Below are 24,792 nucleotides of genomic sequence, written 5' to 3' on the forward strand. Positions count from 1 at the left end.
ACCCCCCCCAAAAAACGAATCGATTTTAGAAACAAATTTTTCCATTGTTACCCAGGCCTATTATCTACATGTTGGTTCATAGGGGACAATACGTTCGGACAGGTAGCCTGGGCCAGAACTGTTTAACGCTTTATAGACTAAAGCCAGCACTTAGCCTATAAAACAATAGCATATAAAACAATAATTTAAGCTCAAAACAGCACCCAACAACCTATGGTGAGAACTGTTGCAAAACATGGCCAACTGTAAAAAGGAACAAGGAAATAGGATAGTGCAAGCTGTAGCTAATAAACTAGGGCATGGGATGAAAGTGCAGTGCTGTGGCATTAATTGCGGGCCATTGAGGCTAGACATCGAAACATCCAAGCCTTCAGTTCCTTCTGGAAAGAGGACAGTATAGGGGCCTAATCTCCTTGGGGAGGGTGTTCCAGAGCTTGGGGGCCACCACAGAGAAAGCCCTCTCCCTCGTCCCCACCAACCATGTTTCTGATAGTGGTGCGAGGAGGGCTTCCCTGGCTGTAATAAGAAATTCAATGTGCAAATTTGATAAGTGTGAATTTAATAATTATATGTGGGAATAAATGGAAGAATGGAAGGATGTATGAATGGAGCTAATAATTTTGGAAACACCAGTATAATATTAAGGCCTGCAATGACTAACTACCAGCTTGGTGGAATTGCTAATGAGAAACTCTGATAAGAACGGGACAGTGATAAAGGGAATGTTTACAACATCCCTTATGTTAAGAAGGAAGTCAACAAAAGCCTTGTGTTTGTTAACACCAATCAAGAAGATCAACATCTGGCCAGGAAACTGAGGATGGAAGGATGGAAGATGTCTATCATTAATTTACAACTTTGGGACTGCATCAACAGAATATTCCTATAAAAGACTCAGTCTAATAATGCTCAAATTGTGACTGACCTGAGGAGTCTGGTTCACCCGCTATGCTCTGCTCCATGGGAAAGAGAGAGAGATAGTGTAGAGAGAGAGAAGTGGTAGATTTGCAAGGGTGCGGTCTGGTCACTTTAGAGGTTCTTTCTCAAGGGAAGAGGAAGAAGTGCGCTTTTGGAGTCTTAGATTTTGTGCAGGGAGTCAGGTTCTGCTGTATGGAAAACAGAGATCTGGTCCTTGGCATTGTTCTTAGGGAAGAAGTTTTGACATTTCAGCGTTTTGAAGTTTTGGCGTTATGGAAGTTATGGAACTATGCATTGGTAGGCTGCAGGAAAGCAGGGTCTGGCCTAAGAGGTGCTTCTCCAAGGAGGGAGAAAGGATATGGTAAATATTGGATGCATGTGGATGAATGCGTGTACATGTGTGTGAATGCTGAGTGAAAATGCAATCCCCCTTTGTTTGTTTGTTAACCAATGTAATTGTGAATCCAATGTAGTTGCATAGGATCTGTATGTTTGTATGTCCAATGTCATTCTTTGTCTAAATGTTTTCTGTAATCTGATATACCTTCTCACACTGGAAATTGCAATAAAAAGAACCTTTGCTTCAAAGTTATTGAAAAGTCATTCATGACATGGCAGATCTTAACACTTGTGCAGGAACATGGGGAGGGTGGAGGGTGCGATCACGAAGATAGACAGGGTCCAAACCATTTAGGGCTTTGTAGGTGATGACCTGCCCTTTGAATTGGGACCAGAAACATATTGGTGCTGTTTTATAGGGGTGTTGTCTGCTCCCTATAATTAGCTCCAGCTAGCAACCTGGCTGCCGATCTTTGCATCAGTTACAGTTTCCGGGCCGTCTTCAAAGGCAGGCCTACGTAGAGTGCATTGCAGTAATCCAACCTGAATGTAACTAAGGTGTGAACCACCGTGGCCAAGACATATTCTGCTTGTCTGAATTAATCAGACTCTTGATCTTGGCTTGTGTTCATCATTATGCCAGCTGTGTGCTACAGTTCTATGTTGTTAGTCAGACCTTGAAAGACACAAGACTTTAGCTTTGTTTATAATTAAACATGGCATTGGCTTATCTTGTGTGTGTTTTGATATCAGGAGAGCCCTGAAATATTGCAGGGCAGTTGCTTTATATGCACGCCTGACAGTGCATATAAAGTATTTCACCTGATCTGAGTGAAGCGTGCCGTAGTCACTGAAGTCAGTCCTGTCAGTTGGCCCGACTTCTGGCATGAGCAAAATACTTCACTCCCACCTTATGGTTGTGCCACTTAATATGTGTTTGATTGAAGTTGCTGTGATTGTTGTTAATTTCTATCCAGTTGGCTTCGACTTATGACGATTCTATGAATGAAAGACTTCCAAGTCAAATGTTCTTTGTATTTGGCTGTTCCATTTTATTCAGTTTTGAAATAATAAGAGTATAATATTATCCAATCTCGATAAAATAGTAAAGAGTAGAGACATCAGACTGGCAACAAAGATCCGCCTAGTCAAAGCCATGGTATTCCCTGTAGTAACCTACGGATGTGAGAGCTGGACCTTAGGGAAGGCTGAGCGAAGGAAGATCGATGCTTTTGAGCTGTGGTGTTGGAGGAAAGTTCTGAGAGTGCCTTGGACTGCGAGAAGATCCAACCAGTCCATCCTCCAGGAAATAAAGCCCGACTGCTCACTGGAGGGAAAGATACTAGAGACAAAGTTGAAGTACTTTGGCCACATCATGAGGAGACAGCAAAGCCTAGGGAAGACAATTATGCTGGGGAAAGTGGAAGGCAAAAGGAAGAGGGGCCGACCAAGGGCAAGATGGATGGATGGCATCCTTGAAGTGACTGGACTGACCTTGAGGGAGCTGGGGGTGGTAACAGCCGACAGGGAGCTCTGGCGTGGGCTGGTCCATGAGGTCATGAAGAGTCGGAGACGACTGAACGAATGAACAACAACATAATATTATTGACTGGGCTGTGGCGCAGCTAGTTAGTAGCCAGCTGTGTTAAATCACTACTGACCGAGAGGCCATGTGTTCGAAGCCAGCCCGGGTCAGAGTGAGCTCCTGACAATTAATTATCTAGCTTGTTGTTGACCTATGCACCCTAAAAGACAGTTGCATCTGTCAAGTAGGAAATTTAGGTACCCCTTTTTTGTGGGGAGGCCAATTTAACCAATGTACGACACCATAAAACCTTCCAGCAGCGTGTGTAAGAATGAGGAAGTACTCCATCAAGGTGTCACAAGTGGACAGAAAAGCAGCAGCTCCCCCTGTGGCCGGAATTGAGCATACCCTCATGAAGCCGGAAGGCTGGAATGTTAAATTGCCTCTATGTCTGTCTATATATGTTGTATGTCTAATGTCATTGAATGTTTGCCATGTATAGGTGCATTGTAATCTGTTCTGAGTCCCCTGTGGGGTGAGAAGGCTGGAATATAAATACTGTGTGTGTGTGTGTGTGTGTGTTTGTGTTATGTCATTGTGCACAGTTATCTGAAAGGCAGGTTGATTTTTTAAAATTCCAAATTAAATGAAATCCAGGAATATGAGAAGGAAAAGAAAACTTTGAGGAGTAATGGGAAGGGGTTAGAGTAACTCATGACCTGAAGCTGCAGAGCCGAAGACAGGGTGAAGATTGTATATGAACTTGAAATGATTCCCAGTGTAAATGTGAAATTTCTTTTCTTGGTTTTGATCCATTGACAGATTACTAAGAAATATGGAAGCATGTGCACAGTATGGATAGCACACTATCCCATCATAATCTTGTCTGGGTATCAAACAGTGAAAGAAGGCCTGATCAACCACTCAGAAGAGTTACTTGACCGACCATTAACCCACTTCGCGGTCGAGGCCTTCAATAGAAAAGGTAAGTTGTTTGGACTAGGGCTTCTTAAACCTTTTCCACTCACGACCACTTGCCATCTGAGAAAACTTTACATGGCCCCAACTATATAGGTATATAAAATAGATATAGAAGGAAACCAAACATTTACTGACAATTAATTAGAATGTACAAGGTCTGCCAAACAGGGTGATTTTCCTTTTTATGGAATACAGTTGAAGCCTTTTCTACAGAGTCTACTGTCAACACTGCAGTCTGACCCCTTCTACATTGTCCTTATATCTCAGGATCTGATCCCAGGTTATCTGCTTTGAACTGGATTATATGAGTCTCCACTGCCATATAATCTGGGATAAGAAGATATTCTGGTATCAGATCCTGGGATATAAGGACAGGATAGAAGGGGCCATTATTGCTAACAGAATTGTGCAAATAGGTAGTGTTCCGAAACCTTTCACAGTTGCCATTTTTGGGATCTCAGTTGAGTTAAGGGGACCCCTTTTGGGGCCAAGACAAGTGAAGAAGCAGTGGGTTAGAAGACAAACATGTTTGTGTTTTCCTGGGAAGCAAAAAGCATAAAGAACAACTGAATATGACAGTTGTGCAGGTACAAGTGTACCAGGAGCTCCAATTTTGTTTGCTTTGCATTGAATGTTTGTTGCAGTCCCAAGTTTCAGGGACTCTGCAGATAGGTGGCTTCCTTTGGCTGCAATCATAGGGCAAGCCACCTGTCAATTATAGTTAGGTTCCCTGGTCCTGCCCCCTTTTTGGGTTTTTGGAGGGTATAGGAGCCAGTTTGGGTTCAGTCTACACAGAGAAGCCTTTCATGCAGGACATAATACCTCCTGTAGAAAGCTTCGTCTTCTATGGCTTGGCCGGGGAGATATACAGCCTATAGCTTGACCGGGGTTATACAGCCCTACAGCTCCTTTGCTGAAGGACTTCAGTCAGCCATCACGGAAACCTGAATTCTTTTTACCCTGGAAGTCTACAAAGCTCTGCTTGGTAAGGGTCACTCGCGGAAGCCAGAAGCAGTTGGTACTGGGTGCAGGGGCTCCACGCCAACAGAGGTAAAGACAGACTGCCCAGATTAGAAGTTAAGGATTTCCCCATTAGTTACAGTTATGAAGATAGCGCCTGTTCCCTGTGGACAAGATTGAGAGAGAGCCAATAGACTGTTAAGAAAGCTTTAAAGTACCTGTTTGTTTTCATCAATAAAGAATATTGTTGAACCTTTAAGCAATCTAAAGATTCTGTTTTAAGGAAATCCAAAGGTTTTTATTCTCAGGCAGCCCTGGTGTCCTGTTGGGCACAGAGAATTTATGTCCTGTCTACAGTCTGATGCACAGGCCCAGCATGCGACAGCACGACAGTCGTCTGGATTTTTCCAGCAGACAAGCTCTTGAAGTCACCATTTTATTGTCTTTTCCAGATACGGAACATTTTTTAATAAGGGTTCTTGAATACACTTACAATAGTGGTTCTCAACCTATGCCCCAAATTGTTTTGTCCTACAAATCCCAGAAATCCAAGCCAGTTTACCAGCTGTTAGGATTTCTGGGAGTTGAAGGCCAAAACCTTTGGGGACCCACAGGTTGAGAACCGCTGACTTAGAAGATAAGAACGGTTGTGTGCTTTCAGTCCACTTCTAACATATGGCGTCCCCCAAACCTGTCATGGGCTTTTTTTTTGCTCAAAGAAGTTTGCTATTGCGTTGTCGAAGCTTTCATGGCTGGAATCATTGGGTTGCTGTGAGTTTTCCGGGCTGTATAGTCATGTTCCCGATGCATTCTCTCCTGATGTTTCATCCACATCTAAGGCAGGCCTCCTCAGAGATGGTGACGTCTATTGGCAAGTGTGGTTTATATATGTGTTGAATGTCCAAGTTTGTCATTGTTCTCCTTTGCGGCTGAAGGAACCAGACTTGCTCCAGGACTCTTGGGGCACATCTACACTGACCACGAAGGATACCTGAATCAGCTCCATGGTGGCCAAACTACACACAAACTGATTCATGGTAACACAGGGCAGGATTTCCTTAATGCAGTCTTGACCTGTATTAACCAAAAGTGGTAGGTTGTTCTGAACTCTTCCCCAGATTTAGAGTAACTTCCAACTCTGGGTCCATGTAAATAAATGGGCTGATTCCAAAATAGAACCAGGCTCTACAGGCCAATGGATACTCCAATGGATAAACTGGGCTCTCCAGGCCAATGGAGACTCCACCTCAGACATCAGAAGAGCTGCAAGACCAAGAACAAGCCACGAGAGTAAAGATGATCCACCCAGAGGGAAAGTGTTCCTGCCATACATCAAGGGAACCACTGACGGCATAGGGAAGCTGATGAGGAAACACAACATACAAACTATCTACAGACCCACCAAGAAAATCCAACAAATGCTACATTCAGCAAAGGACAAGAGGGATCCTCTCACTTCTGCAGGAGTCTACCATGTACCATGCAGCTGTGGACATAGGGACCACCAAACGCAGCAGCATTGCCCAAACACGAATCAAGGAACATGAAAGGCACTGCAGACTACTCCAACCAGAGAAGTCAGCCATAGCAGAGCACCTGATGAACCAGCCTGGACACAGCATATTATTTGAGAACACAGAAATGCTGGACCACTCTCACAACCACCATGTCAGACTACACAGAGAAGCCACTGAAATCCACAAGCATGTGGACAATTTCAACAGAAAGGAGGAGACCATGAAAATGAACAAAATCTGGCTACCAGTATTAAAAAAAACTCTAAAATTACAACAGCAAAACAGCAGAGAGGAAACAACCAGGCACATCTTAATACCTCTCAACAAAAGATTCTTCCAGGCTCAGCCAGGCCTTCAAATGCTAATGAAGGTGGTCAGTTGAAACATTCACACCTAGCTCCAGCAGGGAAGAGTTCTTTGCCCTTTGCCCCACCCCAGTCATTCCACAGATATATAAACCCATTTTCCTAATTCCAACAGACCTCACTACCTCTGAGGATGCTTGCCATAGATGCAGGCGAAACGTCAGGAGAAAATGCCTCTAGAATATGGCCATATAGCCTGAAAAAACTCACAAGAACCTAGAACCAGGCTCAATTGTTTACAGAGTCATCCCATATTTCCTGGGCCCAAGAGACCCAGGAACATAGGATGGTATTTATTATTCCTTCCCATATGTCATGGCTGTTTCCGGGTACACAGGTCTTGCCAATTGCTCTTTTTATTCAGAACCAAGATCCAAATTTGTGGGATCCATTCTATCTAACCAATGTCATACTAATATGTTAGATTTTTTTCTATCTCCATGTGATACCAATTCTATGATAATTTGCAAAGTTTCTCTTTTTGCCCTGGCATCAAAGAAAATTTGGGCTAAGCTTATTGCCGATATCACAGTTGACTGTTTTGGGGATGCTTTTGGCTAAATAATGCTATTCTTGATGTTACATTGTATTTTAATGGTAAACAAGATCTGTATACCAATCGTTTTATGTAGTACTTTTATTGCTGTCCTTTTATACTGTTTTATATTGTTGACTTTTTAGATATCGTGTTTATTTGTGTGTATGTGTATGACCTTTGCCCTAGGCATTAATAAATGGTAACAGTAACAGTAAAGTCTAATGTGTACAATTTATTGTCGAAGGCTTTCATGGCCGGAATCCATGGATTGTTGTAGGTTTTTCCGGGCTATATGGCCATGTTCAGGAGAAAAAAAGTCCAAAAAGTCCAAACAGTAACTAGTCCAATGTGGGCTAGGCAAAACTATGGTGAGGTGGATCTGTAATTGGTTAAGAGGACGAACACAGAGAGTGCTCACTAATGCTTCCTCTTCATCTTGGAAAGAAGTGACAAGTGGAGTGCCGCAGGGTTCCGTCCTGGGCCCGGTCCTGTTCAACATCTTTATTAATGACTTAGATGAAGGGCTAGAAGGCAGGATCATCAAGTTTGCAGATGACACCAAAATGGGAGGGAGAGCCATTACTACAGAGGACAGGAGCAGGATTCAAAACTATCTTGACAGATTAGAGAGATGATGGGCCAAAACTAACAAAATGAAGTTCAACAGTGACAAATGCAAGATACTCCACTTTGGCAGAAAAAATGAAATGCAAAGATACAGAATGGAGGACAATGCCTGGCTCGAGAGCAGTACGTGTGAAAAAGATCTTGGAGTCCTCGTGGACAACAAGTTAAACATGAGCCAACAATGTGATGTGGCAGCAAAAAAAGCCAATGGGATTTTGGCCTGCATCAATAGGAGCATAGTGTCTAGATCTAAGGAAGTAATGCTACCCCTCTATTCTGCTTTGGTTAGACCACACCTGGAATATTGTGTCCAATTCTGGGCACCACAATTCAAGAGAGAGATTGACAAGCTGGAATGTGTCCAGAGGAGGGCGACTAAAATGATCAAGGGTCTGGAGAACAAGCCCTATGAGGAGCGGCTTAGGGAACTGGGCATGTTTATCCTGAAGAAGAGAAGGCTGAGAGGAGATATGATAGCCATATATAAATATGTGAGAGGAAGCCACAGGGAGGAGGGAGCAAGCTTGTTTTCTGCTTCCTTGGAGACTAGGACGCGGAACAATGGCTTCAAACTACAAGAGAGGAGATTCCATCTGAACATGAGGAAGAACTTCCTGACTGTGAGAGCCGTTCAGCAGTGGAACTCTCTGCCCCGGAGTGTGGTGGAGGCTCCTTCTTTGGAAGCTTTTAAGCAGAGGCTGGATGGCCATCTGTCAGGGGTGATTTGAATGCAATATTCCTGCTTCTTGGCAGGGGGTTGGACTGGATGGCCCATGAGGTCTCTTCCAACTCTTTGATTCTATGATTTTATGATTCTATGAAAGCTTTGACACCATCAACCATTTGAGATCCGGCTCAATAATTTTACTCAAATTAGTAATAGCCATATTTATTTATTTATTTATTTATTTATTTATTTATTTATTTCGGGTACTTTTACCCCGCCCTTCTCAACCCCCGAGGGAGGACTCAGGGCGGCTTACAAAAAAGGCACAATTTATTGTCGAATGCTTTCATGGCCGGAATCCATGGGTTGTTGTAGGTTTTTCCGGGCTATATGGCCATGTTCAGGAGAAAAATTGCATCCAGAACATGGCCATATAGCCCGGAAAAACCTACAACAACCCAAGGCACAATTTGATGCTTATACAGATTACACATAATGTACAAAACCATAGTTAAAAGCAATTATCACAGTTAAAACAATCAAACAACCAGTACATAACACATCATATAAAACTATTCTCGTGCTCAGCGTTTCGTCTTTCAGAGTTCCATAGTTCTAATCCATTAATCATTTCCTAATCATCGTCAAAGTTCTTTCTTTATCTGCCCGTTTGTCTGAATGCCTGGTCCCAAATCCATGTTTTCAGTTTTTCCCTAAAGGAAAGGAGCGATGTTGCAGATCTAATTTCCCCGGGGAGTGAATTCCTCAGGCGGGGGGCCACCACCGAGAAGGTTCTGCTCCTCATCCCCGCCAACCTCACTTGTGATAAATTATAGGTCATTGATCATTAGATTTCTTTCTTTCATTAGATACAGTGAAGACATCTGCCCTTGCGCTGTGCTACTCTGCTGCTGAGTATGCATGCCCAGTGTGGAACACATCTCACCACACTAAAACAGTGGATGTGGCTCTTAATGAGACATGCCGCATTATCACGGGGTGCCTGCGCCCTACACCACTGGAAAAATTACACTGTCTAGCCGGTATTGCACCACCTGACATCCGCCGGGAAGTAGCAGCCAATAGTGAAAGGACCAAGGCAGAGACATCTCCAGCTCATCCCTTGTTTGGGTATCAGCCAGCACGTCAAATACTTAAATCTACAAATAGTTTTCTAAGATCTACAGAGACACTCACTGGAACACCTCAGCAAGCGAGAGTCCAAAAGTGGCAGGCTCAAACCCAGAACCTCAACCAATGGCTGATACCAAATGAGAGACTCCCTCCTGGGCACACAGAGGACTGGGCGACCTGGAAGGCACTGAACAGACTGCACTCTGGCACCACGAGATGCAGAGCCAACCTTCAGAAATGGGGCTACAAAGTGGAATCCTCGACATGCGAGTGTGGAGAGGAGCAAACCACTGACCACCTGCTGCAATGCAACCTGAGCCCTGCCACATGCACAATGGAGGACCTTCTTGCAGCAACACCAGAAGCACTCCAAGTGGCCAGATACTGGTCAAAGGACATTTAATCAACTACCAAACTCACAAATTTTGTAATCTGCTCGTTTGCTTTGTTCTGTTAGAAATGTAATATAATTTGACTGGTTGTTCTGACATGACAAATAAATTAGATTTCTTGTTTGCTTCAAAAATGTGTAAGCCGTTTCCAGTCTTTCCAAAAATCTTCAATCAAAACCACTGTTAATTTGGCAATTTGGTCAAACTCAGCAACTTTATGTAGTCTTCCTTCATCAATGCTTCTGAGTGCTCCCAAGTTTGAGTGAGCAATATTCTTGCTGTTGTTGTTCTGTATCAAATAAACATTTGGCATTTTTTTTTGCATCGAAAATCTAACTATTTTGCAAAAGTTCTGACAAGTATTACTTTTTCATTGATTTTTAATATACATATATTAGGTATTGGCTTTACAAATGGTCACATCTGGAAAGAACAGAGGCGATTTGGTATAGTTACTATGCGGAATCTGGGTCTAGGGAAGCAAGGCATGGAGTACCAAATTGAGGAGGAGGCCCGCCGACTTGTAGAGGCCTTTTCACAGAAAAAAGGTATGTTAAGTATTCCTGTTCACACAACACTTCTCCTAAGTTATTAAGGTATGATCCACATATGGCTTGCATTGAAAAATTATGCATTTTCAATCATGCTTTTTTCTTGTTACAATTGTATCTCTGACTCCACCTGAAACTTAAATCTTGGCATTCACAAATAAAGTAGAATAATATTTAGATGTCCTACTTTATTTTCAGGAGAGCCATTTGTACCTTCACTACTGATCAGCAATGCCATCTCCAGCTTGATAAGCGTTGTGAGTTTTGGATACAGATTTTCTTACGAAGATGTCATGTTCCGGAAATTGATGGACGGCGTCGATACCATGGCACAATTTTCAGTCTCCTTCTTTCATGTTGTGAGTCTTCCCTTCTTTTCTGCTAGAAAGGACAATGTTCCACCCCAGAATCAGCATTTGTAGAAAGGTAATGGTAATTAGCGCTTTGGAATTAAGGAATGCCTGGTTTCAAGGCTTTTCCAAGTTATAATGTCCTGAAATGTATTCCCAGTTTTACCATTTGGATATCCATTCAGAACAAATAGACACATATATTTAATCCGTGATCTAAGAACATAAATACAGATGGTAAAGCACTGTAGTTATGACATTTTCATAAACATAGCTGCATAGAAGTGTATTATATGTGTCAACATCAGTGGTTCCCAATGTTTTTTTGACCAGGAACCACTTGACCAGGGACCACTTTTAACAGGGACCACTTTGACCAGTGACCACTCTCCAACATAGTACCAAAAGGGTTACAAATCTGTTTTTGGTCAATTTTAGATTTGTTTTGGTTATTTGGGGTGCTGATTCAGAAAATGGCATTGGATAGATCACATCAGCTCTAGTTTCTGATACTTTGACCAGGGGCCACTTTGACCAGGGACCACTCTCCAACATTAGTGCCAAAAGGATTACAAATCAGTTTTTGGTCAACTTTAGATTCGGTTTGGTTATTAGGGGTGCTGATTCAGAAAATGGCATTGGATAGATCACATCAGCTCTAGTTTCTGATACTTTGACCAGGGACCACTTTGACTATGGACCACTCTCCGACATTAGTACCAAAAGGGTTACGAATCAGTTTTTGGTCAACTTTAGATTTGGTTTGGTTATTTGGGGTGCTGATTCAGAAAATGGCATTGGATAGATCATATCAGCTCTAGTTTCTGATACTTTGACCAGGGACCACTTTGACCAGTGACCACTCTCCAACATTAGTACCAAAAGGGTTACGAATCTGTTTTTGGTCAATTTTAGATTTGTTTTGGTTATTTGGGGTGCTGATTCAGAAAATGGCATTGGATAGATCACATCAGCTCTAGTTTCTGATACTTTGACCAGGGACCACTTTGACCAGGGACCACTCTCCGACATTAGTGCCAAAAGGATTACGAATCAGTTTTTGGTCAACTTTAGATTTGGTTTGGTTATTTGGGGTGCTGATTCAGAAAATGGCATTGGATAGATCACATCAGCTGTAGTTTCTGATACAGAAAATATGCGATCCAGTAGTCACTATCTGCTCGCCCACAGAAAACCATATTTAATCAGCACTATAAGAGGGTTTCGTGAGACCAGTCGCTCTAGTTGCTGCGTGGTTTCATAATGGTTAGGCCGTGGACCATATTTTTATTCTTGTGGACCACTGATGTTGCATGGAACACAGGTTGGGAACCACTGGTCTACACTGACCATATAATATAGCTTCAATCTGCATTATATGGCCGAGTAGACCGGCTCTGTGTTACCATAATACTGACAAGAGATTGTTTTCTTCTCTTGTAGCTGTATGACTTCTTTCCATGGCTTATGAAGTATCTCCCAGGGCCTCATAAGGATGCCTTGACGTTTATGCAAGAAGCACTATCATTTGCAAAGGAGGAGATAAAGAAACACAAGGAATGCCAGGACCCACATGAGCCACAGGACTTCATTGATTTCTATCTAATTCAAATGGAGAAAGTAAGTATTCGTCATCATCATCATTCACCTTTTTATTCAGACAGGCTTTTGACGAAGAAGGTTTCTAAGATCAATTCAAGAGGTGCTGTGGTTTTAAACTGAACATGTTTTAATGGTTTTTAACTGGAAATTGCTTCAATAATGTTTATATTTAATTCTGTTTTAATGTTTGCATATTGGCATATTTTTAATTGCATGCTAATGCTTTTATGTTAAGGAGCTTTGAGTCTCCTTCGAGAGTGATAAAGAAATATACAAAGAAATATAATAACTAGCTGTACGCACCATGCGTTGCTGTGGCCAACCTTCCTTCTCTCTTTTTCTTCTTTCTTTCTTTCTTTCTTTCTTTCTTTCTCCCCTTCCTTCCTTCCTTCCTTCCTTCCTTCCTTCCTTCCTTCCTTCCTTCCTTCCTTCCTTCCTTCTGTCCTTTTCTCTCCCTCTCTCTCCTTCTCTTCCTCTTCCCTTCTTTCCCCTCCTTTTCTTTCCCTTCCTCTTTCTCCCCTTTCTTCCTTCTCTACCTATTCTTGGACTGCAACTCCCAGCAGTCCTCCTGATCAACCTACCTACCTACCTACCTACCTACCTACCTATGTATTTCTATCTAATCAGTCTATTTGGAAGATTGCTGGGAGTTGTAGTCCAGGAATAGGAAATAGGAAATATGCAGGTATTGGGATGCTCTCAAAAAATCCAAGGAGAAGAAATCTTGCAGCTTGGAAGCAGAGCATTTGGATCATCCTCCTCTTCTAAAGGGCCTGGTCTAGGGGATGCTGGGAGCTGTAGTCCAGAAGAGAGTGTGGATATGCTATTATGTGTTTTGTTTGCTGGGAGAGTTTTTTTGCACATGCACTGTAATATCTTTTTGCTTTTTTGCTTTTTTAAGTCCCTTCTGCTATGTTTTTCAGTGTTTTTATGAGTGATGGTCACTTGTTGGCCTGATATGTGTCTTGTGTCCAAATTTGGTGTCAATTCATCCAGTGGTTTTTGAGTTATGTTAATCCCACAAACGAACATTACATTTTTATTTATATAGATTTATGACTTTTATATACCACCCTTCTCACCTCTAAGGGGACTCAGAGCAACTTTCAAGATATATATACACACAATATATTATATTATTAGCATAGTACAATGTCAGTATTATATATTACTATATTGTACTATACCATTATATTGTAATATTATTAGTAATATTACATGTAATATAAAATATATAATTATAATGTATTATTATTCTTAGTATTATATTGTATTACATTATAATATTATAAATATTATAATATTATTATAGTATTATTATAATATTAAGATATAAAATCCCTTAAGATATTAAGATATAAAATCCCTTAATATTATAATATTATTATAATATTATTATAATATTATTATAATATTATTATAATATTATTATAATATTATTATAATATTATTATAATATTATTATAATATTAAGGGATTTTTCCATCTAATCTGAAACAGGCTGTGGTTCGTCCACTCCTCAAAAAAGCTTCCCTTGACTCCACGGTGCTGAGTAATTACAGGCCAATCTCCAACCTCCCTTTTCTGGGTAAGGTGCTGGAGCGGGTGGTCGCCTCCCAGCTCCAGACCTTTTTAGACGATACCATGGCACCGAGACAGCCTTGGTCGCCTTGGTGGATGACCTCCGCAGAGAACTGGACAGGGGGAGTGTGACTCTGCTGGTTCTCTTGGACATCTCAGCGGCTTTCGATACCATCGATCATGGTATCCTTCTGGGTCGTCTCTCTGGGATGGGCCTTGGGGGCGCGGTTTTGTCGTGGCTCCGGTCCTTCCTGGAGGGACGAACCCAGATGGTGAAGCTGGGAGACGCCTGCTCTGACCCCTGGCCTTTGACCTGTGGGGTCCCGCAAGGCTCTATCTTGTCGCCCATGCTCTTCAACATCTACATGAAACCACTGGGAGAGGTCATCCGGAGTTTTGGAGTTGGGTGCCATCTTTATGCGGATGACACACAACTCTACTACTCTTTTCCACCTAATTCCAAGGAGGCTTCTCGGGTGCTGGACGAGTGCCTGGCCGCTGTGTCGATCTGGATGAGGAAGAACAAGCTGAAGATCAATCCCGACAAGACAGAGGTCCTCCTGGTCGATCGTAAACTGGATCGGGGTATAGGGTGGCAACCTGTGTTGGACGGGGTTACACTCCCCCTGAAGCCACAGGTCTGCAGTTTGGGAGTCCTCTTGGATTCTTCACTCACACTTGAGGCTCAGGTGTCGGCGGTATCTGGGAGGGCCTTTGCACAATTGAGACTTGTGCGCCAGCTGCGACCGTACCTCGTGAAGGCAGATCTGGCCAGGGTGGTCCACGCCTTGGTCACCTCTAGAATGGATTACTGCAATGCGCTCTACGTGGGGCTGCCCTTGAAGACGGCTCGGAAACTTCAATTGGTCCAGCGGGCAGCAGCCAGGATGCTAACCGGGGCTCATTATCAAGAGAGGTCTATTTAAGGAGCTCCACTGGCTGCCATTTATTTTCCGAGCCCAATTCAAGGTGCAGGTGCTCACCTACAAAGCCCTGAACGGTTTGGGACCACCCTACCTGCGTGACTGCATCTCCATCTACGAACCCACACGCTCACTCCGATCATCTGGGGAGGCCCTGCTCGTGATCCCACCCCCGTCGCAAGCGCGCTTGGTGGGGACACGGGACAGGGCCTTCTCTGTGGCGGCCCCCCGACTTTGGAATGCCCTCCCAAAAGATCTTCGACAGGCCCCCACTTTAGCAGTTTTCAGAAGGAACCTAAAAACCTGGCTGTTCCTATGTGCCTTCTCAGATTAGGAATTCCCCCATCCCAAGTCCTAGAAGCACTTTAGCACAACCAATGTTACTGCACACCGCACCTTTTAACCCATGTTCCTCCTGCCATTTCAGCATTTTAATCCTGTACCCCATTGCGCCGGCCGAACCAGTTTTAATTATGTCTTGATGTAGTTATTGTTGTTATTTTGCTTAATTGTTTTGATTTGCTTGTTTATTATTGTGTTATGCCTTGTTGTATTGTGTTTTGAGGCTCCGGCCTGTGTAAGCCGCATCGAGTCCTGCGGGAGATGCTAGCGGGGTACAAATAAAGTTAATAATAATAATAATAATAATAATAATAATAATATGTATACACAATATATTATATTATATTATATTATATTATATTATATTATATTATATTATATTATATTATATTAATAGCATAGCACAGGATACAAGGTGGAGCTATCTTCGTGGCCCCCCTCTCTTCAATAATCTCTTTTGGGATTATTCTGCACAAAATTACTTTAAAAATACAATTTTCTCCCCACTGCTCTCGATGGCACAGTGGTTAAAGTGCTGAGCTGCTGAACTTGCTGACCGAAAGGTCGTAGGTTCGAATCCGGGGAGCAGGGTGAGCTCCCACTGTTAGCCCCAGCTTCTGCCAACATAGCAATTCGAAAACATGCAAATGTGAGTAGATCAATAGGTACCGCTTTGATGGGAAGGTAACGGCATGCCATGCAGTCATGCTGGCCACATGACCTTGGAGGTGTCTATGGACAATGTCGGCTCTTCAGCTTAGAAATGAAGATGAGCACCAAAACATTTTATAGTTGGGGACTTGTTCTACTAAAAATTTATATATGGCATTTTATTTACTATTTTCTGTGCAGGAAATGCTGGCTTTTGCACAGCAGAACCATATGAAAATTTTGTGCCAAATAAGTCCTGAAGTCATCTGGGTTTCTCACACTAGAAAAACACATTTCTGGGATTGCTGTGAATTTAAAAAAAATCTTTCCATCTTGAATTTTTTCCTCTATCCTAAGTTCATGATGCTTCTCAAAGCAATTTTACCCTCTTTATTAAACAACAATGCAGGTGGATTGAGTCACTTAAGGAAGCTATACTCCTACATTTTCAGGACCTGAGCAGTGTAGTTGTTAACAGGGACCCGTAGAGGCTCCTCATTCATAAAGTCATTGTGCTGGTACGACTGTACCAGGAGCTCCAACTTTTTTTTCTTTCTTTGAGTGTTTGCATGTATTCCAAAGTTCCATGCATTTTGCAATAAGGTGGTTTCCCATGGTTTGCAGTCATGGGGTTAGCCATCTGCATATCATTGTTGGGTTTTTAGTTCCGCCCCTTTCCCCAGGGTTCAGGAAGGAAAGGGAGCCATTTTAGCTCAGTCTTATAGTTGAAAGCTTAGCTACAGGACGTGAATCAGCTCCACCTGTAGAGAAGCTTCGTTTCTTATGAAATTCTGGGGGAAAACAGTCCCAAAACTCTGGATGGGGAATTTACAGCCTCACAGCTTTAAGGAGAAGCCTTTAAAAGAAACAGTTTCACAGTGCAACCCTCGTTGGGGTTAAAGAAACAAACCCACAACATTCATAGAGAAAACCCAAAGGACTCCAGCTGGAGAATCTACAAATCCTTGGCTGGTAGGTCTACTCGGGACCCAAGAAGCAGCTTGGAGCCGGGAGTAGAGCCCACACCAGCAAAGTTTAGAAAGTAGATTGCCCAAGGAGGGGTTAAAAAGGGTTTTCCTTGTTAAAGAAAAGAAACCACGAAGCCAGTTGCCTGCCCCTTGTGGACAAGATTAAGAAAGCCACCAGTTGATTCAAAGCCTTGAAGTATTTGTTTGACTTGTTAAAGATCTGAGAAGTATTTGATTGTTTTGTTAAAGACCTAAGCAATAATAAAGGACTTTGTTAAACTTTTCAAGCTTCTAAAGACTTTGTATAGGAAAATCCTTAGGGCCTCTTAGCTGAGGCACCCTGGTTTCCCATTGGGCACAAAGAGCACGTCCTGTTCAAAAGCCAATTGCTATAGGCCCAGCGCGTGACAGCACAGTCATCATAAACCAAAACTGACTTGGCAGAAACTAAGCACAACAATAACAAATGGGGTGTTTCTACACCTCCCAAATATAATTCATCTTGACGTGTGTCCTAAACTTTGGTTCATTTTCAATAATGTTACGTCTTTTCTGTTATCACTAACAGAGCAAGGGTGACCCCAAGTCTACCTTTAGTGAAGACAACCTGGCCCAGTCTATTCTTGACCTCTTTGCTGCAGGAACAGAGACCACTTCCAGTACTCTGCAGTGGGCACTTCTCTTCATGGTGGCTTATCCAAATATCCAAGGTAATGGACCTTATTTTTCTCATTTTCCATGACTGCATTATGCCTTGAAATTTTAGAGGACCCCCTTTAAAACATCTGAAAGCCACAAATTTCTCTGAGGAGCAGCTTCGGGAGCTGGCATGCTTAGCCTGGAGAAGAGAAGGTTAAAAGGTGACATAATAGCTAGGCTTGAATATGTGAAAGGAAGTCATATTGAAGATGAGCCAGCTTGTTTTCTGCTGTTCCGGAGACTAATTATGGATTCAAACAACAGGAAAAGAGATTCCACCTATATAGGAAAATGTTCCGGACAGTAAGAGTTGTTTGACACTGGACTGTATTGCCTTTCAATGTGGTGGATTTTCCTTCTATAGAGGTTTTAAAACAGAGATTGAATGGCCATCTGTCACGAGATCTTTGATTTTGTACTCCTGCACAATGGGGTTGGGTTGGATAGCCCTCTTCCATGTTTTTATGATTCTAGGAACAAAAAGCTGAGCACCCCTGAGAAGTGTCCATCTAACCTCTGTATTGCCGAAGGTTTTCATGGCCGGAATCACTGGGTTGTTGTGTGTTTTCCGGGCTGTATGGCCATGTTCTAGAAGCATTCTCTCCTGACATTATGCCTGCATCTGTGGCAGGTATCTTCAGAGGTTGTAAGGTCTGTTGGAACTAGGAAAGTGGGTTTATATATCTGTGGAAAGTCTAGGGTGGGAGAAAAAACTCTTGTCTGTTGTAGCTAGGTGTGAATGGTTCAATTGGCCATTTTGATTAGCATTTGATGGCCTGATAGTTTTTAGTGTGGCTTGCTCCTGCCTGGGGGAATCCTTTGTTGAGAGGCGATTAGGTGTTCCTGATTGTTTCTTGTCTGGAGTTCCCCTGTGTTTGTGTTTTGTTCTTTATTTACTGTTATAATTTTAGAGTTTTTTTAAAAATACTGGTAGCCAGATTTTGTTCATTTTCATGGTTTCTTCCCTTCTATTGGAATTGTCCACATGCTTCTTGTGGATTTCAATTGCTTCTCTGTGTAGCCTGACATGGTAGTTGGGGTCTAGGATTTCTGTGTTCTCAAATAAAATGCTGTGTCCAGGTTGGTTCATCAGGTGCGCTGCTATGGCTGACTTCTCTGGTTGAGTTAGTCTGGAGTGCCTTCCATGTTCCTTGATTCGTGTTTGGGCAATGCTGTTGCATTTGGTGGGCTCTCTGTAGACTTGTCCACAGCTGCATGGTAAGCAGTAGACTCCTGCAGAAGGGAGAGGATCCCTCTTGTCCTTTGCTGAACGTAGCATTTGTTGAATTTTCCTAGTGGATCTGCAGATAGTTTGTAGATTGTGTTTCCTCATCAGCTTCCCTATGCGGCCAGTGGTTCCCTTGATGTATGGCAAGAACACTTTTCCTCTGGGTGGATCTTGGTCTTGACTCTCGTGGCTTGTTCTCGGTCTTGCAGCTCTTCTGATATCTGTGGTGGAGTCTCCATTGGCCTGTAAAGCTGATGTTCTAGTTATCCACAAACCAGATCAACAATTGGGTCATACAGTTTACAGAAAACCTACACACACAGATAGATATCTACATAAAAATTCCAACCATCACCCAAGTCAAAAAAAGAGCCCCATTAAAGCCCTGGCTGACCATGCAAAAAAGAATCTGTGAACCCCACCTTCTCCAAGATGAACTGAACCACCTCAACTGGGCTCTACAGGCCAATGGAGACTCCATCTCAGACATCAGAAAAGCTGCAAGACCGAGAACAAGTCACAAGAGTCAAGACAAAGATCCGCTGCTTGATTCTTTTTCAGATTGCCTTAATCAAATTATTTGGAGTCATTTCTTTGCTGAGTTCAAGAACTGTTCCCAGAATAAAGCTTCCTTTCTCACTGTTTCCCTCAGAAAGAGTCTACAAAGAGATGGAATATGTTTTTGGCTCCTCTCACTCAATCTGCTACCAAGATCGCAAGAAACTGCCTTACACCAATGCTGTGATTCATGAGGTCCAGCGGGCAAAGTATATCTTACCAGTTGGGGTCCCCAGACGATGTTCGAAGGAGTTGAAGATGCTTGGCTTTCACATTCCAAAGGTACAGATGACTGATATGGCTGTAATCTTATAACCAAAGAGCAGAGAGTATCAATGTGTGCTGGTATGGCTGTACCAGGAGCTCCAACTTTATTTGCTTTGTATTAAATGTTTGTTTGCAGTCCTGGGTTTCTGGGATTCTGCAGAAAGGTGGCTTGCTTTGGCTGCAGTCATAGGGCAAGTTACCTGTCCATCATCATTAAGTTTTGGTTACGCCCCTTGCTCAGGGCAATTGAGAAGGGAAGGGAGCCATTTTTAGTTAGTCTCAGCAAGGAAAGCTAATGTACAGGACGTGTGCAAGCTTCCCCTGTACAAAAGCTTCAACCCTTAAAACCTTCCAGGGGAGAACAGTCTTAAGAGCACCCAAAGATTTCCAGGGAAGCAGTCCTAAAGCTTTGAGGAATTTCAGAGGGTGAACAGTTTGAAAGACCAAAGAACTCCAGCTGGAGAATATCTAAGCCATTACTGGTAGGTCCCCTCGGTGCATCGAGACACAGTTCGACCCGGTAGCGGAGACCACATCAGTAAGGGTTAGATTACAGTCAGCCTGGGAGAAGTTAAAAAGGGGATTTCCATTTAAAGTAAAGAAGAAGTTATTGAAGACAGTTGCCTGTCCTTCGTGGGCAAGTTTAGGAAGCCACCAGTTGCATAAAAGCCTGGAATCATTTGTTTAACTTTCTGAAGACAAGAGAAGTTTCTGTTTGATTGTTCATTAATAAAAGACTTTGTTATACTTCACAAGCCATCTAAAGATCATTTGTGATGGAAAATCTCTGAGAACTTCTCCTTGGGGCCCCTGGCTTCCCGCTGGGCAAAGGTTGCACGTCCTGTTCTAAAGGAAATTCTTTACAGGACCAGCGCACAACAGAACACAATGGATGACACTTTAATAGATATATGTATGCAAGAACCTTTTGGACTGCATCAAAATGAGTATAGTGACTAGATCAAGGGTAGTCCTGGTGCCTCCCTCTTCTGCTTTCATCAGACCTCAACTGGGATAAGACAGTGTCCAATTATGGACACCAACATTTAAGAGAGGTATTGACACTAAGCTGGAAGGGTGTCTAGAAGAGGTTGACTAAAATGGTCAAAGGTCTGGAAACATGAATCCTTCTGAGGAACATCTTAAAGAGCTGGGTCTGTTTAGCATGCAGAAGAGAAGGCTGAGAGGAGGCATGACAGCCATGTATAAACATGTGAAAAGGCATCATCAGAAAGAGGAAGCAGGATTGTATTCTTCTGCCCTCAAGACTAGGACTCACTGGAGTTATGGGTCCAAATTACAGGAAAGGAGATTCTATCTGAACATTAGGAAGAAATTCCTGATTGTATGAGCCGTTAAGCAGTGGAACTCTCTGTCTCAGAGTGTGGTTGAGGCTCCTTCTTTGGAGACTTCTAAGCAGGAGCTGGATGTCTGGATAGTGCTTTGATTGTGCTTTTCCTGCATGGCAGGGGGTTGGACTATTTATATTTACAGTATTTATATTCCGCCCTTCTCACCTCACAGGGGACTCAGGGCAGATTACAATGCACATATACATGGTAAACATTCAATGCCATAGACAACATATATAGACAGACACAGAGGCAATTTAACATTCCAGCTTTCCAGCTTCATGAGGGTATGCTCAATTCTAGCCACAGGGGGAGCTGTCACTTCACTGTCCACTTGTGACACCAAGTTCTTGATGGAGTACTTCTTCATTCTTACGCACGCTGCTGAAAGGTAAATTAATTAAATTAACCTCCCGACATAAAGCGCTACCTAAATTTCCTACGTGACAGATGCAACTGTCTTTCAGGCTGCATAGGTCAACAGCAAGCTGGTCAGAGCTCACTCCAACCCAGGCTAGCTTTGAACTCATGACCTCCCCGTCAGTAGTGATTTAATGCAGCTGGCTACTAACTAGTTGTGCCACAGCCTGAACTAGATGGTCCATGTGGTCTCTTCCAACTCTGTAATTCTGTGATTCTCTGTAAACTATCAATAATAGATCATTATTGGAAGAAATAACATTTCCAACCTTGCTGCTTCCTGGAATGATACATTGCCATGCCTGAAATACAATCAATATTACATTTCACCACCCAATAGACAAAGTTTTAACTGTAAGTCTGTTTTTGCATGTTCGTCCTTGACTTTCTTCAGGGATTCTTCCAAGTCTTTGATAGTTTCTGCTACAGCTTATACAGAAAGGGTGATAAAATGCTGTTTTATCTGACCCTCTTCCCAACTGGAAATCACTCTCTTTCTCTGCAGTCTATCCTGACAGTAGCCTCTTGTCCTGGATAAGGACATAGAAATGTTGTGGCACAACCATTCATTAAGCGTGATCAATAGTATTTCATCATCTATACCAGCATTTCTCAACCTGGGGGTTGGGACCCCTGGGGGGGGTTGTGAGGGGGGTGTCAGAGAGATTGTCAAAGACCATCAGAAAACACAGTATTTCTGTTGTTCATGGGGGTTCTGTGTGGGAAGTTTGGCCCAATTCTCTCGTTGGTAGGGTTCAGAATGCTCTTTGATTGAAGGTCAACTATAAATCCCAGCAACTACAATATCAAAGTCTATTTTCCCCAAACTCTACCAGTGTTCACATTTGGACATATTGAAAATTTGTGCCAAGTTTGTTCCCTATCTATCATTATTTGAGTCCACAGTGCTCTCTGGATGTAGGTGAACTACAACTCCAATACTCAAGGTCAATGCCCACCAAACCCTTCCAGCATTTTCAGCTGGTCATGGGAGTTTGATTCAATTCCATCGTTGGTGGAGTTCAGAATGCTCTTTGTAGGTTAACTATATTTCCAGAAACTACAACTCTCAAATGACAAAATCATTATCCTCCCCCGCAACTCCACCAGTATTCAAATTTGTGTGTATCTGGTATTTGTGCCAAATTTGGTCCAGTGAATGCAAATACATCCTGCATATCAGATATTTACCTTACCATTCATAACATTAGCAAAATTACAGTTATGAAATAGCAATGAAAATAGTTTGATGGTTGGGGGTCACCACAACATGAGGAACTGTTTTAAGGGGTCGCGACATTAGGAGGGTTGAGAACCTCTGATCTATACAATCAAAGACTTTGCTATAATCTCAAAAGCACAGGCTAGTTTTCTTTTGAAATTCATTTATTTGGATTTTTTTCAATTGAAATGTTTCAGTATTTAATAGTTGTGTTTAATATTTCGATGGAACCGTTAAAGCTTAAATTAAAAGCAAAAATTATTCATATTAGGATACCAAGGCACTTCAGTATGTATGTGTATGTGAGAAAGAGAAAGGAAAGAGAGAGAGAGAAAGAGAATACTATAGGAGTAAGAAAGCATGCTGGTGCAAATGTGATTCTGAGTCTCCTTTTTTTCCTTCCAGAAAACCCTTGTTGTTACAGATCTGAATTCTGTCCTTTCTGACCCCAAGCATTGGGACACTCCTGGCGAATTCAACCCAAACAATTTTTTGGACAAGGAGGGGAATTTTATTACGAAAGAAGAATTTCTGCCATTTGGAGCAGGTAAATGTCCACTGATCACTGCTTATGGGCTTTGGACTTCCAAAAGTTGTTCATAGTTATGAGCAGGTCAAAAGCCATGACCTGAAGGAAAGAGTTTGAAAATGGGACAGTTGGGAAAGTCTTTCTTGGAGAAACAGTCCTGTTTTGTTCCCTCTGAGCATGAAAACAGAGCGAACAAAAACAGGTAGCAGAGAACGGGTGATGAGGGCTATGTCTCATTTGATGTTTTCTCTTGTATTCTCTCCTGCAGGGGCTCGAGCATGTCTGGGGGAACAGATGGCGAGGATGGAGCTCTTCCTTTTCTTCACCCACCTGCTGAGAGCATTCAAATTTCAGCTGCCTGAAGGAGAAAAAGAAATCAGCCAAGAACCTGTCATTGGCCTGTCAATGCATCCCCAACCTTATAAACTCTGTGCCATTCCTCGCAGTATTTTATGATAAAACACATTTTTAAATGGTTTACGGTATCTTATTTAACATACATTTTCCTGTCATTCCTCTTCCTGTTCTCTACCATAACTTCGTTGTTGACCTAAGAATTTCTTCAATCTGTTGAAGCTTCAGATTCAACTGCTGTATAATGACTTCATTGACATGTAGGATTGAGTTTAGCTGATCTCCTTCTCTCAAGTCATCATACTCATTTGTATTTGGTGAATTGAGAGGATGTATCGTAACTGTTTATAGGTCTGCTGGAACACTTCTATGTAGAATAGTGGTTCCCAACCTATTTTTTTATCACTTTGACCAGGGACGATTTTGACCTAGGACTACTTGACAACGGACCACTTTGACCAGGGACCACTCTCCAACATTAGTACCAAAAGGGTTACGAATCAGTTTTTGGTCAACTTTAGTTTCGGTTTGGTGGTTTGGGGTGCTGATTCAGAAAATTGCATTGGATAGATCACATCAGCTCTAGTTTCTGATACTTTGACCAGGGACCACTTTGACCAGAGACCACTCTCCAACATTAGTACCAAAAGGGTTACAAATCAATTTTTTGTCAACTTTAGATTCGGTTTGGTTATTTGAGGTGCTGATTCAGAAAATGACATTGGATAGATTACATCAGCTCTAGTTTCTCATACTTTGACCAGGGACCACTTTGACCAGAGACCACTTTCCAAGATTAGTACCAAAAGGGTTACAAATCAGTTTTTGGTCAACTTTAGATTGGGTTTGGTTATTAGGGGTGCCGATTCAGAAAATGGCATTGGATAGATCACATCAGTTCTAGTTTCTGATACAGAACATATGCCATCCAATAGTCACCATCCGCTCGCCCACAGAAAACCATATTTAATCAGCACTATAACAGGGTTTCGTGAGTCCAGTTGCTCTAGTTGCTGAGTGGTTTCATAATGGTTAGGCCGTAGATTTGATTTGGGATGCTGATTCAGAAAATTGCATTGGATAGACCACATCAGCTCTAGTTTCTGATACAGAACATATGCCATGCGAGAGGAGGATCTTAGAGGATCTTAGACGTGTTGATTTCCCATTGAACAGCTGTTTCAATAGGTTTACTCTAGTTAGGGCTAAGCTAAATGTTCTCATCCCAGTCT

At 42.4% G+C, this 24,792-nt stretch overlaps 1 protein-coding gene across 2 annotated transcripts in view; it reads left to right on the forward strand.

The window, feature by feature from the left end:
* LOC132770411 (cytochrome P450 2J2-like) overlaps nucleotides 1–23,683 on the forward strand; it is a 50,074-nt gene extending 26,391 nt beyond the window's left edge. For both annotated transcript variants that reach the window (XM_067466104.1, XM_067466105.1), the window contains 8 exons: nucleotides 3,605–3,767; nucleotides 10,362–10,511; nucleotides 10,713–10,873; nucleotides 12,308–12,484; nucleotides 17,500–17,641; nucleotides 19,511–19,698; nucleotides 23,083–23,224; nucleotides 23,475–23,683. In XM_067466104.1, the coding sequence (XP_067322205.1) occupies nucleotides 3,605–3,767; nucleotides 10,362–10,511; nucleotides 10,713–10,873; nucleotides 12,308–12,484; nucleotides 17,500–17,641; nucleotides 19,511–19,698; nucleotides 23,083–23,224; nucleotides 23,475–23,662 (1,311 nt within the window). In that variant the 3' untranslated portion in view covers nucleotides 23,663–23,683. The remainder of the gene's footprint in view (nucleotides 1–3,604; nucleotides 3,768–10,361; nucleotides 10,512–10,712; nucleotides 10,874–12,307; nucleotides 12,485–17,499; nucleotides 17,642–19,510; nucleotides 19,699–23,082; nucleotides 23,225–23,474) is intronic.
* Nucleotides 23,684–24,792: the final 1,109 nt, after the last annotated feature.

This window comes from Anolis sagrei, chromosome 3 (assembly GCF_037176765.1).
Source record: "Anolis sagrei isolate rAnoSag1 chromosome 3, rAnoSag1.mat, whole genome shotgun sequence".
NCBI classification, from domain to species: domain Eukaryota; kingdom Metazoa; phylum Chordata; class Lepidosauria; order Squamata; family Dactyloidae; genus Anolis; species Anolis sagrei.